The sequence below is a fragment of the Microcaecilia unicolor genome, chromosome 9 (assembly GCF_901765095.1).
Source record: "Microcaecilia unicolor chromosome 9, aMicUni1.1, whole genome shotgun sequence".
Taxonomy (NCBI): Eukaryota; Metazoa; Chordata; class Amphibia; order Gymnophiona; family Siphonopidae; genus Microcaecilia; species Microcaecilia unicolor.
Window position 1 is genome coordinate 144710961 of NC_044039.1, and position 16069 is coordinate 144727029.

General features: G+C 43.8%; 1 protein-coding gene across 1 annotated transcript in view; it reads right to left on the reverse strand.

Moving 5' to 3' along the window:
- Window positions 1–3000: 3000 nt before the first annotated feature.
- ITPKA (inositol-trisphosphate 3-kinase A) overlaps window positions 3001–16069 on the reverse strand; it is a 154025-nt gene continuing 140956 nt past the window's right edge. Inside the window, exon 7 of the mRNA XM_030214389.1 lies at window positions 3001–3692. Within this exon, the coding sequence (XP_030070249.1) occupies window positions 3489–3692 (204 nt within the window). The 3' untranslated portion in view covers window positions 3001–3488. The remainder of the gene's footprint in view (window positions 3693–16069) is intronic.

Here is a 16069-nt window from a genome sequence, read left to right on the forward strand (position 1 = left end):
AGTGCTCATTTAAACCAACTCTCTCAGTAGTGTGCTGCCAGTTTCTTAGCTAGGAATTTCTAACCAGACACAGTTTCTGATTTTCTGAAAACACGTTAGCCACAGCCTGAAGGGAGGCACAGCACTGGTTCTGTTCTTTCAGAGTCTTAGTTAGTGACCATGGCTTGTGAAGCTCGAGCAGTGTATGCTCACTATCTGCCAGTAACAGATAATGTTACATGGGGAAAGAACATGCAGGACCTCTACAAGCACTTTTACTGTGCAGAACATGAAAAGTTAAAAATGAAATCTCAGCTAATAACTGTAAAGTGTGTAGACAGAGACACAGAATAGATCAGTGGTTCCCAAACCTGGTCCTGGAGGCACCCCAGCCAGTCAGGCTTTCAGGATTCCCACAATGAATATTCATGAGATAGATCTGCACACAGTGGAGGCAATGCATGCAAATCTCTCTTATGAATATTCATTGTGCATATCCTGAAAATCTGACTGGCTGGGGTGCCTCCAGGACCAGGTTTGGGGACTAGTGGAATAGATGCACTGATGCAATCCAAAGTTAGACCATATTAAGGTCCTCGCCTTACTTGAATAATTAATTCAAACATGGCACTGATTAATTTTTACTATGTTTTTTATAGCATTAGAGGCAAAAAAAACATAGCAAACATTTTTTCAGGTATATTAAAAGCAAGAAGCCGGCAAAAGAATCGGTTGGGCCGCTGGATGACCGAGGGGTAAAAGGGGCAATCAAGGAAGATAAAGATGTAGCGGAGAGATTGAATGAATTCTTTGCTTCGGTCTACACCGAGAAAGATTTGGGTAGGATACCGGTGTCGGAAATGGTATTTCAAGTGGACGAGTCGGAGAAACTTACTGACTTCACGGTAAACCTGGAGGACGTAATGGGGCAGTTCAGCAAACTGAAGAGTAGCAAATCTCCTGGACCGGTTGGTATTCATCCTAGAGTACTGATAGAACTGAAAAATGAGCTTGCGCAGCTACTGTTAGTGATATGCAATTTATTCTTAAAATCGAGCGGGGTACCGGAAGATTGGAGGGTGGCCAATGTAACGCCAATTTTCAAAAATGTTTCCAGGGGAGATCCGGGAAATTATAGACCGGTGAGTCTAACGTCGGTGCCGGGGAAAATGATAGAGGCTATTATTAAAAACAAATTACAGAGCACATCCAAGGACATGGATTACTGAGACCAAGTCAGCACGACTTTTGTGTGGGGAAATATTGCCTGACCAATTTACTTCAATTCTTTGAAGGAGTAAACAAACATGTGGACAAAGGGGAGCCGGTTGATATTGTGTATCTGGATTTTCAAAAGGCGTTTGACAAGGTACCTCATGAAAGGCTACAGAGGAAATTGGAGGGTCATGGGATAGGTGGAAATGTCCTATTGTGGATTAAAAACTGGCTGAAGGATAGGAAACAGAGAGTGGGGTTAAATGGGCAGTATTCACAATGGAGAAGGGTAGCTAGTGGGGTTCCTCAGGGGTCTGTGCTAGGACTGCTGCTTTTTAATATATTTATAAATGATTTAGAGATGGGAGTAACTAGCGAGGTAATTAAATTTGCTGATGAAACAAAGTTATTCAAAGTCGTTAACTCGCAACAGGATTGTGAAAAATTACAGAAGGGCCTTACGAGACTGGGAGACTGGGCAGCTAAATGGCAGATGATGTTTAATGTGAGCAAGTGCAAGGTGATGCATGTGGAAAAAAAGAACCTAAATTATAGCTACGTCATGCAAGGTTCCACGTTAGGAGTTACGGACCAAGAAAGGGATCTGGGTGTCGTCGTCGATAATACGCTGAAACCTTCTGCTCAGTGTGCTGCTGCGGCTAGGAAAGCGAATAGAATGTTGGGTATTATTAGGAAAGGTATGGAAAACAGGTGTGAGGATGTTATAATGCCATTGTACCGCTCCATGGTGTGATACCTTGAGTATTGTGTTCAATTCTGGTCGCCGCATCTCAAGAAAGATATAGTAGAATTGGAAAAGGTGCAGCGAAGGGCGACTAAAATGATAGCGGGGATGGGACGACTTCCCTCTGAAGAAAGACTAAGGAGGCTAGGGCTTTTCAGTTTGGAGAAGAGACAGCTGAGGGGAGACATGATAGAGATATATAAAATAATGAGTGGGATGGAACAAGTGAATGTGAAGCGTCTATTCACGCTTTCCAAAAATACTAGGACTAGGGGGCATGCGATGAAACTACAGTGTAGTAAATTTAAAACAAATCGGAGAAAATTTTTCTTCACCCAACGAATAATTAAACTCTGGAATTCGTTGCCGGACAACATGGTGAAGGCGGTTAGCTTGGCAGAGTTTAAAAAGGGGTTAGATGGTTTCCTAAAGGACAAGTCCATAAACCACTACTAAATGGACTTGGGAAAAATCTACAATTCCAGAAATAACAAGTATAGAATGTTTGTACGTTTGGGAAGCTTGCCAGGTGCCCTTAGCCTGGATTGGCCGCTGTCGTGGACAGGATGCTGGGCTCGATGGACCCTTGGTCTTTTCCCAGTGTGGCATTACTTATGTACTTATGCACTTAAGTGCAGTTTCAATTAGCCTGTGAATATAAGGATTACCAGTTAAAAGCAAAAAGATTAAAACTTTTTATAGAGTAGTGCTGAGTTTTAAAAAGCAGCTCATCTTGAGTTGCATGTGTTGAGGGTAACATAATGTAGGTACTGTACCTTTTAAATAATCACCACCATCTAACTTGTCTGTTTTACAACAGTCTAAGATGATCATTATGGAAAGGCAATCTGCTGTAACCCCCTCCCTCCCTCATCTATAACAAATCACCTTTTATTTATAATTTCTTATATACCACCTGCAAGTCTGACGGCTATTGAAGCAGTGTATATTCAGGTACTATAGGTAATTTTCTGTCCCTGGAAGGCTCACAATCTAAGTTTGTACCTGAGGCAATGGAGGGTTAAAGGGCTTGATCAGGATCACAAGGAGCCGCAGTGGGATTTGAACTGGGCTTCCCCGGTTCTCAGCCTGCTGCTCTATTAGGCAACTCCTCCACTCCTGATGTACAATAACATCTCCTTTTAAAACATTAGTTAAATAAGGGTGCATTATAGTCCTCCTGCATTCCATCAGGGTTTCCAAAGACTGTCCTGCTCATACTACACAGCCAGATTGGAATCCAGGTACATTCAGTGCAAGAACTGAAGCTGTTCGTTGTTTTAGAAATGTATTTCACTCATTCCTTATCCAGCACAGGGATCAAGCAAGAGTCACTCCATTCTATTTCCAAATTTGATGCTCCTGATTTGGTATATCTGGAGTCAGAATGCTGCAAAAATAATCTGGTTTATCGACTGCTTGTGTTTAAAAGTCCGTCATGCTGTCATGACTTGAGAATTCCATGAAGTAAACAAGTGAAAAGCATCTGAATGTAAAAATCCTTTTCGGTCAGTACATGCCTTTCAAGTTCTTTAGGTGCATGTGGTGCTCATCTCTCTCTGAGACTTGCTAAGATATCAATCAAGTTATCCATTCCAAAAAGGTAACCATCCTCCCGATTCCCCTCTCGCCAGGGGATCCGATGATCCAAGGTCTGCCCATCAGATAGAAGTGTTGTCTTTCCAAAATCAATGAGCCATATCTGGGCACGTCCACTTTTGTCATGCACAAAAAGCAGTGAACTTCCAATCACCTAAGAAGGAAAGAGCGATCTGTGGTCACATGACTTACAATGTTAATACTTTAAAACTCATCCAACTCAACTAAGACCATAATGATAAGCAAAGTCTAACACAAAGCGTTGGTAAGTCTAATGCAGGCTTACCGCACGCTAACCTGGAACTTCTGCTGGCCCAACGCGGCCACTGGAGGTATTTCCAGCGCACCAGATATTTTATTTTATAGCGCAGTGATAATCAGGAATCGTCACACACTGCCCAGTTACTGCTGGGTTACCGCAAGAGTCCTTACAGCCACTCAATGGGTGGTGCTAAATGCTGCCCCCCCCCCCCCCCCCCCCCCCCCCCCCCCCGCATGGCCACACGGTAAGAGTAATTTTACCACATAGCCATTTTTAGGGGCTTTTTACCCGCTGCAGTAAAAAGGGCCCTGGCACGCAGGAAAAACAGCTACCGCAGGGCCCTTTTTCCTGCAGCTTGGTAAAAGGACCCCACTATTTGGCATTATATGGCACTTGAGCTTTAAAAGGTTTCCCATGACTATTTCATAGGTTTCTAGCCTACAGAATTTAAAATGCATTTTGCAGATAAGTCCTAGGAAAATGGAATTCTGTTTACAAAGCTATTTACCCAATTATTTTGGCCTGTCTGAAAATTTCTTTCACCTAGTCTAGCTAACAGCATGCACAGGCTTCCACAGTGCAAATCCTTTTAGCCAGGTTAATAAGAGGCTTTCTGTTATGTTTTCCTTAACAGGATAATTTATTGATAAATCAAGTTCCTGTTCAAAGAGTTGCTACTCCTTGAGCCTCTGGATTATTCTTGGATGCTACTGAGGTGATCGCCTAAATAAGATGTTGTGTGTAAAACTTAGGCACCTCTGGTTAACCTGTATGTTTCAATGAATCCCTAAGTGAACAAAAGCTGGCGCAACCCCTGCATGGTACAACGTTTAACACAACATCTTTTCTGCAATTTTTAATGCAAAATTGTGTGCTGATTTTTAATGGATTGAAAATAATAAACAAGTGGGGAAAGCACGAAGAACATGGCTTTTTGGAATTCTTCCAACCCCTCTGTGTGTGTTTCTGACACGGAAGAGAGAGGGGAGGGGATGGTTTGAACACAGCAGTACCTAAACATTTTTAATGGTCAGAAAGAATAATAAAATTAAACCAAGTGTGATAACAGATGTCTCTGTCAGCATATTTTAAAAGGATAGATTTCACACTTTACCACAAGGTGTCACTGTCCCACAGAAGTTATATGGTTCAGTCAGTAAGTTTTTTGCAGTAGAATTTACAACAAAGAAAATAATGTATTCATCTGAATGACCAAAAGGCATCCAGTTTTTTTACTCTCTGCCTTTTATGGTCACAGACTTCCTATGGCCTAACTGCTGCTGGGGCAGTTCAATGCAAAAAGTAACACTTTTAGTGTTTTTGTTTCACACGCATTTCAAATTTTGCCTTTATTACACTTTACTGTCTCTTCAGGCCTCCTCAACTCACTCGTTCTGGAGCTGGGCAGAGAGACCAGAGAGAGGGATTTGGGTCTGTTGCTGTGTTTGGTGCTGTCTTCTGTGATCATTTGGCAACTATAACTATGCTGTGTATGCGGAGACCAATGTATTCAGATAAAAATTAAGTATCTTTTTATCTATCCTTCCTGATTTGAGTGTTATCTGCACATATCACAATGAAACAAAATGAATTAGCCTTGGTAGGTAGCAAGAACTATAGGCTAGCTATGAAGAGCTTTCAGTATAGGCAGATGCCTAGCAGCTTATATCAAATATTCACCAATATACAAAATAATGTTAAATACAAGGAGAAAAAATCTCAGAACTATAACTCCAGCATAATTCCATTGAACCGTTTGGTCTTCCTCAGAACTCTGATTGGCAAGGTTTTCTAAAACACCTTGCTAAATTTAAGAAAATCATTTAAATATTGCTGATAATATTGATTGGTCTATGATATTTAATATTAATCCCTGATTGATTGATTGATTGATTGATTGGTTGGTTGGCAGCAACAGGAAGTGATAACAGTGGCAGTAATAGCAATTGTGTTGATGTAAGACAGAGGTTTTCAACCCAGTCCTCGGGGCACACCCAGCCAGTCGGGGTTTTCAGGATAGCCCTTGAAAACCCTGACTGGCTAGGTATGCCCCAAGTACTGGGTTGAAAACTTCTGGTATAAGATGAAAAAAACACCCCTGAAGCAGCAAATGCAAAACCGGAGCCTTTACTGGGAAAGTGATTAAGATGCAATAAATTAATAAATTAATTAGGAATTATTTCCCGCGTTTTTGAAGGAATTCACTCAAGGCAATATACAGCAAGAATAAGTCAAATATAAGCAATAAACAATTACAGCAGTAAAAATATTCAAATAACAATATGGCGTGGAGGGGCATAATCGAAAGGGGATGACCATCTCTAAGGGTGCCCATCTCTAAGGATGTCCCGGCGAAGGGGCGGGGAAACCCGTATTATCGAAACAAGATGGGCGTCCATCTTTCATTTCGATAATACGGTCGGGGACGCCCAAATCCCAACACTTAGGTCGACCTTAGAGATGGTCGTCCCCGGTTTTCAGCCATAATGGAAACCGACGCCCATCTCAAAAATGACGAAATCCAAGGCATTTGGTCGTGGGAGGAGCCAGCATTCGTACTGCACTGGTCCCCCTCACATGTCAGGACACCAACCGGGCACCCTAGGGGGCACTGCAGTGGACTTCACAAATTGCTCCCAGGTGCATAGCTCCCTTACCTTCGGTGCTGATCCCCCCAAAACCCACTCTTCACAACTGTACACCACTACCATAGCCCTAAGGGGTGAAGGGGGGCACCTACATGTGGGTACAGTGGGTTTCGGGTGTGTTTTGACGGGCTCACATTTACCAGCACAAGTGTAACAGGTGGGGGGGGGGGGGATGGACCTGGGTCCGCCTGCCTGAAGTGCACTGCACCCACTAAAATTGCTCCAGGGACCTGCATACTGCTGTCATGGAGCTGGGTATGACATTTGAGGCTGGCATAGAGGCTGGCAAAAAAAAATAATTTTTTTTTTTTAGGGTGGGAGGGGGTTGGTGACCACTGGAGGAGTATGGGGAGGTCATCCCCGATTCCCTCTGGTGGTCATCTGGTCAGTTTGGCAGTGGCGTTCCTAGCATGGATGGCACCCGGGGCGGATCGCCGATGCGCCCCCCCTCGGGTGCAGCGCCCCCCCCCCCCCCGCCTGCGAAATGACATCTTCCTCCCTCCCCGGCGAAATTACACCGCCCCGGGGTGCACGCTGCTGGGGGGGGTGCCGCAGCGCGCGCCTGTGGGCTCCGACTTCGCGAACTTCGCTCGTTTGCTGCAGCTCCCTCTGCCCCGGAACAGGTTATTTCCTGTTCCGGGGCAGAGGGAGCTGCAGCGAATGAGCGAAGTTCGCGAAGTCGGAGCCCACAGGCACATGCCACGGCACCCCCCAGTGGCGTGCACCCAGGGCGGACCGCCCCCACCGCCCCCCCCTTGGTACACCACTGCAGTTTGGGCACCTTTTTGAGGCTTGGTCATGAAAAAAAATGGACCAAGTAAAGTCGACCAAATGCTCGACAGGGACGCCCTTCTTTTTTTCAATATCAGCCAAGGACGCCCATCTCTTAAGCATGCCCCAGTCCCGCCTTCACTACGCCTCCGACATGCCCCCATAAACTTTGGTCGTCCCCGCGACGGACTGCAGTTGAGGGCGCCCAAAATCGGCTTTTGATTATGCTGATTTGGGCGACCCTGAGAGAAGGACGCCCATCTCCCGATTTGTATCAGAAGATGGGCGCCCTTCTCTATCGAAAATGCCCCTGATAGTATGCTACACTACAATGTCAACACATTTTAAAGATAAATGCACTTAGTTATATTGGATAATTTTATTTTTGAGGAGTTTTAATTAGACCAGTAATTATAACTCAGTCTTTGGTACACCTGCATTAGTGGTACAAAGCTTATTAAAGTTCTAAGGTCTTTTTTCCCCCTCATATTTAGCCTTTTGTTGTATGTTGGTGAATATTCTAAATTAAGAGTGGATTGTTTATTTCCAACAACCACAGGATCCTCTAAGCAGCTGTCTGGGTTTTTTGGGTGAGTATACACACCCACAGAGCTGGCACTTATGGTCTCACCATAGGGTAAAGTAGTACGAGGGATGTGAATTTGTTAGCATGCATATTAGAATGTTTTAAATTCAGTCAGTGCATACAAAACTGATGTCTGAGCAGTTGCAGATGAAGATGATTCACTCTTTTAAAGCAGGAGAAGGCTATAAAAAATATCTAAATGCTCCTACCTAGCAATTTTAACTGTCAAAAACATTATTAAGAAACAGTTGAAGTAAAGGCAAGATCTGGAAGACCAAAAAAAAATCTCTGCTAGAGCTGCCCAAAAACTGGTCAGATTTGCAAAACAAAACCCACACATTGATGCAAATAACCGCTGAAAAGTTTAGCTGTCACTGAAGTAGTTGTCCAAAGTACAGGATTGCTTTCCACAGCAATGATCTGCATGAAAGAGGTGTCAAAAGGAAACCTTTTCAACAACCTCATCAAAACAGTTTGTCTTGTAAAGAGAACTTCCACAAACCTGAACTTTTTTTTTTTTCAACAAAGCTCCTGGTACTGGTGAAATGAAATTTGAACTGTTGGCTACAACTGGGGAAGAAAAATGTGGAATAAAGAAGGTGGAGCATTTGAAGAAAAGAGCACCTTGTGAACCATTAAGCAGTAAGATACATCTGTGCTGTGAGGTTGAGCAGCAGCCAGTGGCACGGGAAATATTGTGTGGGTGGAAGGGAAAATGGATTTACCTAAATAGCACCATATCCTAGAAGAGGGGTTTTGGATTTAGCTCATGCCTTTTTTTTTTTTAAGCAATAGCTCGATGAGGTACTCATACATTTAGGTACAATAGATATTTCCCTGCCCCCAGAGGAGGCAATATCCCACTGTTAGTGAAATGCTTTTAAAACAGAGAATAGTAAAGTTTTTGGAATCTTTACAGAACATGAGGCAACATGGTTTCAACGGAGGAAGATCTTGTCAGACAAATCTGATTAATTTCTTTGACTGGGTGATCAGTGAACTGGATCAAGGGAGAGATCTAGATGTAGTGTATTTATTTATTTATTTGTTACATTTGTACCCCACATTTTCCCACCTATTTACAGGCTCAATGTGGCTTACATAGTACCGTGAGGCGATAGCCACCTCCGGTGAAGAAACAAATACAGAGTGATATTATTGTCAATGAGATGAATATGTTACAGACACATTTTAAATCTTAGAGAGGAAAGTTATATAGTGTTCATTACAAGTTTCGGTTTTCTTTGTGTTGCTGGGTTCAGGCACTTATGTTGGGTCAGTGGAGTATGCCTTTTCGAACAGGTTGGTCTTAAGTGATTTCCAGAAGTTGAGGTGGTCGTACGTAGTTTTTACGGCTTTAGGGAGTGCGTTCCAGAGTTGCGTGCTTATATAGGAGAAACTGGATCCATAAATTAATTTGTACTTGAGTCCTTTGCAACTAGGGTGGCGAACATTTATGTATGTTCATGATGATCTGGTTGAGTTTCTGGTTGGCAGGTCTATGAGGTCAGTCATATATCTTGGGGCATCACCATCGATAATTTTGTGGACCAGGGTGCAGATTTTAAAAGTAATACGTTCTTTGATTGGGAGCCAATGTAGTTTTTCATGAAGGGGTTTGGCGCTTTCGAATCGTGATATTGTATAAGACACTGAAGAATAGACGATTATTTGAAATATATTTGTTGCTGTTTGATTGTTCACGTCAGTAGTAGCACTGGATTTAAGTTGGTCGAGTACACTAAGGAGAACTCCTGATGAGTGACAGCCTGTAAGTTCACCTGAAAGTAAGAAAACTGTGCAGTGGGTGATATACGGTTCTGATGGCTTCTTTATTACTCATCATGTATCTATTTATTTATCACATTTATCGTGTGTTTATAATGACTTTCTATTTCTGCTTCTCGAAAACAGCAGTGGCTTTCAGGGTGTTATTGGTCTTCAGTGTCCTTTCCAATGACCTCGCCTGTGTAGTTCCTTTCTGATCTTGTCACCTGCTACACCTCCCCTCCACTGACACTAACATTTCACGGATCACGGGTAGACGTGAATCGTTTGTTTACTCTTTCCAAAAATACTAGGACTAGGACGCATGCGATTAAACTACAAAGTAGTACATTTAAAATGAATCGGAGAAAATTTTTCTTCACTCAACGTGTAATTAAACTCTGGAATTCGTTGCCAGAGAATGTGGTAAAGGCAGTTAGCTTAGCGAGGTTTTAAAAAAGTCTGGACGGTTTCCTAAAGGAAAAGTCAATAGACCATTATTAAATTGACTTGGGGAAAATCCACTGCTTATTTCTGGGATAAACAGCATAAAATGTATTGAGCTTTTTCGGGATCTTGCCAGGTATTTGTGACCTGGATTGGCCACTGTTGGAAACAGGATGCTGGGCTTGATGGACCTTTGGTCTGTCCCAATGTGGCAATACTTATGTACCTTTCTCTCCCCTAACTTTCTCTCCTTTCCATCTGCTACATCTCCCCTCCATTGACCATAACACTTCAGGGATCACCTTTCTCTCATTTCAAACACCAGTGGAGGAGTAGCCTAGTGGTTAGTGCAGTGGACTTTGATCCTGGGGAACTGAGTTCAATTCCCACTGCAGCTCCTTGTGACTCTGGGCAAGTCACTTAACCCTCCATTGTCCCAGGTACAAATAAGTATTTAACCCTCCATGTCCCAGGTACAAATAAGTACCTGTATATACTATGTAAACTACTTTGAATGTAGTTGCAAAAAAACCTCAGAAAGGCAGCATATCAAGTCCCCTTTCCCTTTTGCTCTTGTATCCTGGATTCTTCTCTGTGCTATCTGGTCCTCGGACTCTCGGTCAGCCACATTGCACCCCCTCCCACGTTCTTTGTGCCCTCTCCCTGCCCTTATTTCCTAATTCCATTGTAATATATTGCATTTACTCTATTTGTGGGAAACATTTGGGAGCATATATTATATAAAAATGCTCTGTCACGAATAGCTGTGCCAATCCTGCCTTACTAATCCTGTAATGTCTGGCCCTGTGGCCCGCTGGCCATCTGGGTTTCCAATGCATTTGAATTGCAGATGGCCTGCTTTCCAAATATGTTACAGGCATAGTTCAAGGAGAGTGATAAAGTAGGGTAATGCGTAGGGACACTGAGGGCCCTTTTTACTAAGGCTCCAAAATGGACTTACCGCCCGACTACCGCATGGCTCTTGCGGTAATTTCAGAAGATAAATGTGGAATAAAGAAGGTGGAGCATTTGAAGAAAAGAGCACCTTGTGAACCATTAAGCAGTAGGATACATCTATGCTGTGAGGTTCAGCAGCAACCAGTGGCACGGGAAATACTGTGTGGGTGGAAGGAAAAAATGGATTTACCTAAATAGCACCATATCCTAGAAGAGGGGTTTTGGATTGAGCTGATGCCTTTTTTTTTAAGCAATAGCTCGATGAGGTACTCATACATTTAGGTACAATAGATATCTCCCTGTCCCCGGAGGAGGCAATATCCCACTGTTAGTGAAACACTTTTAAAACAGAGAATAGTAAAGTTTTTGGAATCTTTACAGAACATGAGGCAAAATGGTTTCAATAGAGGAAGATCTTGTCAGGCAAATCTGATTAATTTCTTTGACTGGGTGATCAGCGAACTGGATCAAGGGAGAGATCTAGATGTAGTGTATTTAGATATTAGCAAAGCCTTTGACACAGTTCCACATAGACGACTAAGGGGCCCTTTTACTAAGATGCATAGGCGCCTATGCGTATACAACATACGTCAAATTAGAACTATCGCCTGCCTACCACATGCCCTGGGCGGTAATCCTAATTTTGATGCACATCCAAAACACATGGCAGAAAATAATTTCTATTTTCTACTGTGTGGTCCTAACTGAGCAGTAATCGCCAATGTACGCCTGCTTACGATTATTGCCTGGTTAACATGCGAGACCTTACCGCGTAATCAATGGGTGGCAGTAAGGTCTCAGGCCCAAAATGGACGTGCGCTGATTTTTATTTTGCCGCACGTCCATTTTATGCAAAAAAAAATTTGCCTTTTTTGCAGGCGCGCTAAAAAATGGACATGCGTACATCCAATACAAACGCCTACACCAGTGCAGGCCATTTTTCGGTGCACCTTAGTAAAAGAGCCCCTAATAAATGAACTGAGAGTCCTCAGTATGGGTTCTAAAGTGACTGACTGAGTTAAGAACTGGTTGAGTGGAAGGTGACTGAGGGTAGTTGTAAACAGAGCTCATTCTGAGGAAAAGAATGTTACCAGTGGTGTGCTGCAAGGTTCTGTTCTTGGGCTGGTTCTTTTTAACATTTTTTGTGAGTGATATTGCTGAAGAGTTGTCTGGTTAGGTTTACCTCTTTGCAGATAATACTGGCAAAAGCTAGAAGGATGCTTGGGTGCATAGGAAGAGGAATGGCCAGTAGGAAAAAGAGAGGTAATAATGCTCCTGTATAAGACTTTGGTGAGATCTAATTTAGAATATTGTGTACAATTTTGGAGACCACACCTTCAAAAAGATATAAACAGGATGGAGTCAGTCCAGAGGGCAGCTACTAAAATGGCCAGTGGTCTTCATCATAAAGCATACGAGGATACACTTAAAGATCTCAATATATATACTTTGTAAGAAAAGAGGGAGAAGGAAGATATGACAGAAATGTGTTAAATACCTCCATGGCATAAACGCAGAGGAGGCAAGTCTCTTTCAACTGAAAGGAAGCACTGGAATGAGGGGGCATAGGATGAAGTTAAAGGGGACAGACTCCGAAGTAACCTGAGGAACTACCTCTTCACGGAAAGGGTGGTGAATTCATGGAATGGCCTCCCAGTGGAGGTGGTGGAGATGAAAACTGCATCTGATTTCAAGAAAGCTTGGGACAAATACATAGGATCTCTAAGGGAGTGAAAGGGAGAGTAGATGGTATGGATGGGCAGACTGGATAGGCCATATGATCTTTATCTGCCTTAATTTTTCTATATTTCTAAGAAATTTTGAAGCTGAAAACAGGTTGGATACTTCAGCAAGACAATGATCCAAAACTTACCTCAATATTCCCTGAATCTCTAGCAGCCATGTTTGGAACAATCTCATAAACTACCTATTAATATTAATTATGTCAAGTATTACTCCTGGAGGAATTCTGTGCAAAATATTTTAAAATTTTGAGCATGATACCAGAAAATCCTGAAAACATTATGCATACTGGGGCCGATAGTTAGCCCGCATAAGTACCGCAATCGATGCTGACCCTGGATACTCAATGCTGGGTCATTTCCTGCGACCAGCATCGAATATCTGGGTTTATTTTGGTCGCTAAAAGGTTAACTGGCTATGCCGATATTCAGCGTTAACCGGTTAACACTTTAGCAGTCTGATAGGCCTGCTATTTAAGCAGCCTATTTTGACCGCTCAACATAGCCGATTTGGTTTTGAATATCTGCACCTAATAGCTATGTCGCACAATATAGCCACTAACCAGGATATTCAGCGGGAGATAACTGATTATCTCCTGCTGAATATCCATGGTTAGGTGCTTAAACACTATTTAACTGGCCAGGAGCCGTTCCTGGCCAGTTAAATAGTTTTGAATATTGGCAGGATTGTAATTAATCAAACATTAAATTAGTGAGTGATTATTTTTTCTGTATTGCAATTAAGTTATTACAGTACTCAAAGCGGAAGCATTTGTAAAAGAATTTTTGGAGACTTCTCCCATCTGAAGTCCCTGACATTCCTCCCAACTTTTCTCTCTCCTAGCTTGACATTCCATAGCTTGCTCTCTACCTCAAACAGACTCAACCCCCCCATCTCTCTATCCACAGGGTTATTGCGTAGCTTGCATTCTCCTTCCCATTCCCTAAAGTCTTACTCTCCCTCATTTATTTCATCTTTATCTCTCTCTTACCACAACTATCCCCCCCAGCAGTTCTCAACCCAGCCTTGATCCCCTCCTTTGTTGATTTTTCTCAGTTCACACTCTACTTCCCTATTACTCAAGTACCCCTCCCTCTCTCTCTCTGCCCCCTCACCTCCTTAGGTTTAACTCCCACAGTACTCTCCTCAACTTGCCAAAAAACCTTCCTAGTTTTTACTCTCTTCGGGTCTCCTATTTTATCTCTTTCACTCTCAGGATTCCCCCTTCCCCCAGCTTCCTGCTTTATTTTGACATGAGTGCCTGCCAACTCGCCCACATGTTCCCTTTAGATCCTGCCAGAAGATAGCAACAGGAGCTGCAAAGAGTACCTCCTGCTGCTTCTGCCTCCTTTTTTGTTTATTCCACAGTTGATGCACCACCTTTCTGTACCATATACTATTATTGCAGGTACTTTTCTGTCCCTAATGGCCTTTCAGTCACTTCAGTAACTATTGCTGAAGCCAGCCTTTGCTACTTCTTCTCAGACTGCCATCTGCTTCCACTAATGGCCACCAGGGGGACTTCCCAACAAAGGCATAGACACACTGCATTGCACAGTTACACCTGTGGAAATTCTGTGAATCCACATAGCAACTTCTTAGGGGTTAGGAGTCAAAGGAAGCAGCTTAAAAATATCCCGAGAGTTTGAAAGGAACTTTTTTAAACCAGTACTTATGTATAGTAGAAGTTCTTCTGGACAGTAAGAAACAAGTCCTCACAGCATGGGTGACGTCACAGAGAGAGCCTTGCGCGGAACACAACACCAGCTTTTGTGGAGCCTCATCATGGCTGCTGCTGCTGCTGCTGCCCAGGACCACCTCAATCTAGTAACAAAACTTAGAGTAGAGTACAATTCCTTGAGGAGATGGGCGGGTGGGGATATGAGAACTTGAATCAACTGTCGCTGAGAGACTGGGCCGGGCCCGGGGCAAAGCCGCCCCCAGGGCCCCACCGCCACCGCCCCCCCCCCCCCGAGGTCGTCGTCGTCGCCGCCCCCTCTCCACCCACCTCCCTCTGTCCACCGCCAGGCCGGGCCCTCCTGAATTCAAGTCATAGCGCCTCACCTTGACCTCGCTCCTTGTGAAAGAAGCGCAGCAGCGGCAATCTGCAGATCACCTCCCTTTGGGCCTTCCCTCCCTGTGTCCCGCCCTAGTCTGACATAACTTGCGCGAGGGCGGGACACAGGGAGGGAAGGCCCGAAGAGAGGCGATCTGCAGACTGTCGCTACTGCGCTTCTTTCACAAGGAGCGAGGTCGAGGTGAGGCGCTATGATTTGAACTCAGGGGGGCCCGGCCCAGTTGTGGACGGAGGGGGCAGATGGAGGGGACTGCGGTGCCGGGACCCCCTTGGAGGCCCGGGCCTGGGGAATTTTGTACCCCCTGCCCTCCCCCCCCCCCCCCCCCCCCCGGCAGCCCTGTGTCCAGGGAGAACACCTATTACGGGTAAGTAGCTGGTTTTCTCCAAGAACAAGCAAGTAGGACAGCTAATCCTCACTGCATGGGAGACCCTAGCTAAGGCTACCTTAAACAATAATAATGGAAGTTGTTGCAAAACACAGATGCCAGCAAACATTTTTGGTGGAAAAAGCCTTTTCTATTTTTTTTTTTTGGGGGGGGGTGGGGGGAAAGCAGCCTGGAATTAATAGAAAAGGGCCTGGGGGGATGGAGCTGGATTCCAATACCCAAAGAGATTCTAGAGGACAGAGTGGCCAAACCCATTGTGACATCAAGAGTCTTTCTAGAGAGTAGTGAGTGACATGTGAGAGTTTGGACAGAAGTTCATGTTGCAGCCTTGCAAATTTCTACCATGGAGGCTGATCTCAAGTGGGCTAATGATGCAGTTATAGCTCTGACATTGTAAGCCATGAAATAACACTTGAGAGTCAAGCTTGTCTGGGCAAAATCAGAGAAAATGGAATCTGCTACCCAAATGGATAGTGTGTGTTTGGTAACAGCAGTCCCCAGTTTATTAGGGTAAAAGGAAAGGAAAAAAGTGGATGGACTTTCTAAGAAATTTAGAGGCAGATGCACTAAACTTTAACGACCCTTTAACGACCCTCCAACGAGGAAATTTTGATCCGTTGCATGCATCAAAGGGCTTTTACCGACGAAGCTAGCAGCTAACGAAAACGGAATGCAGATGAGCAATTCGTGTACAAACCCCATTGAACCGAGATGCACCAACCTTTTCCGAATGCCTTAACGAAGGAAACACGCTGGAAAAACAACGAGAGGTCTGTACCTCTCGTTGTGGCTGTGTGGACTCGTAAATTTACTTTGTAACCTCTGTAAAGTGAATAAAACACTGCACCCACAAAACCAGGGTTATACATAGAAATAAAAAAAATTGT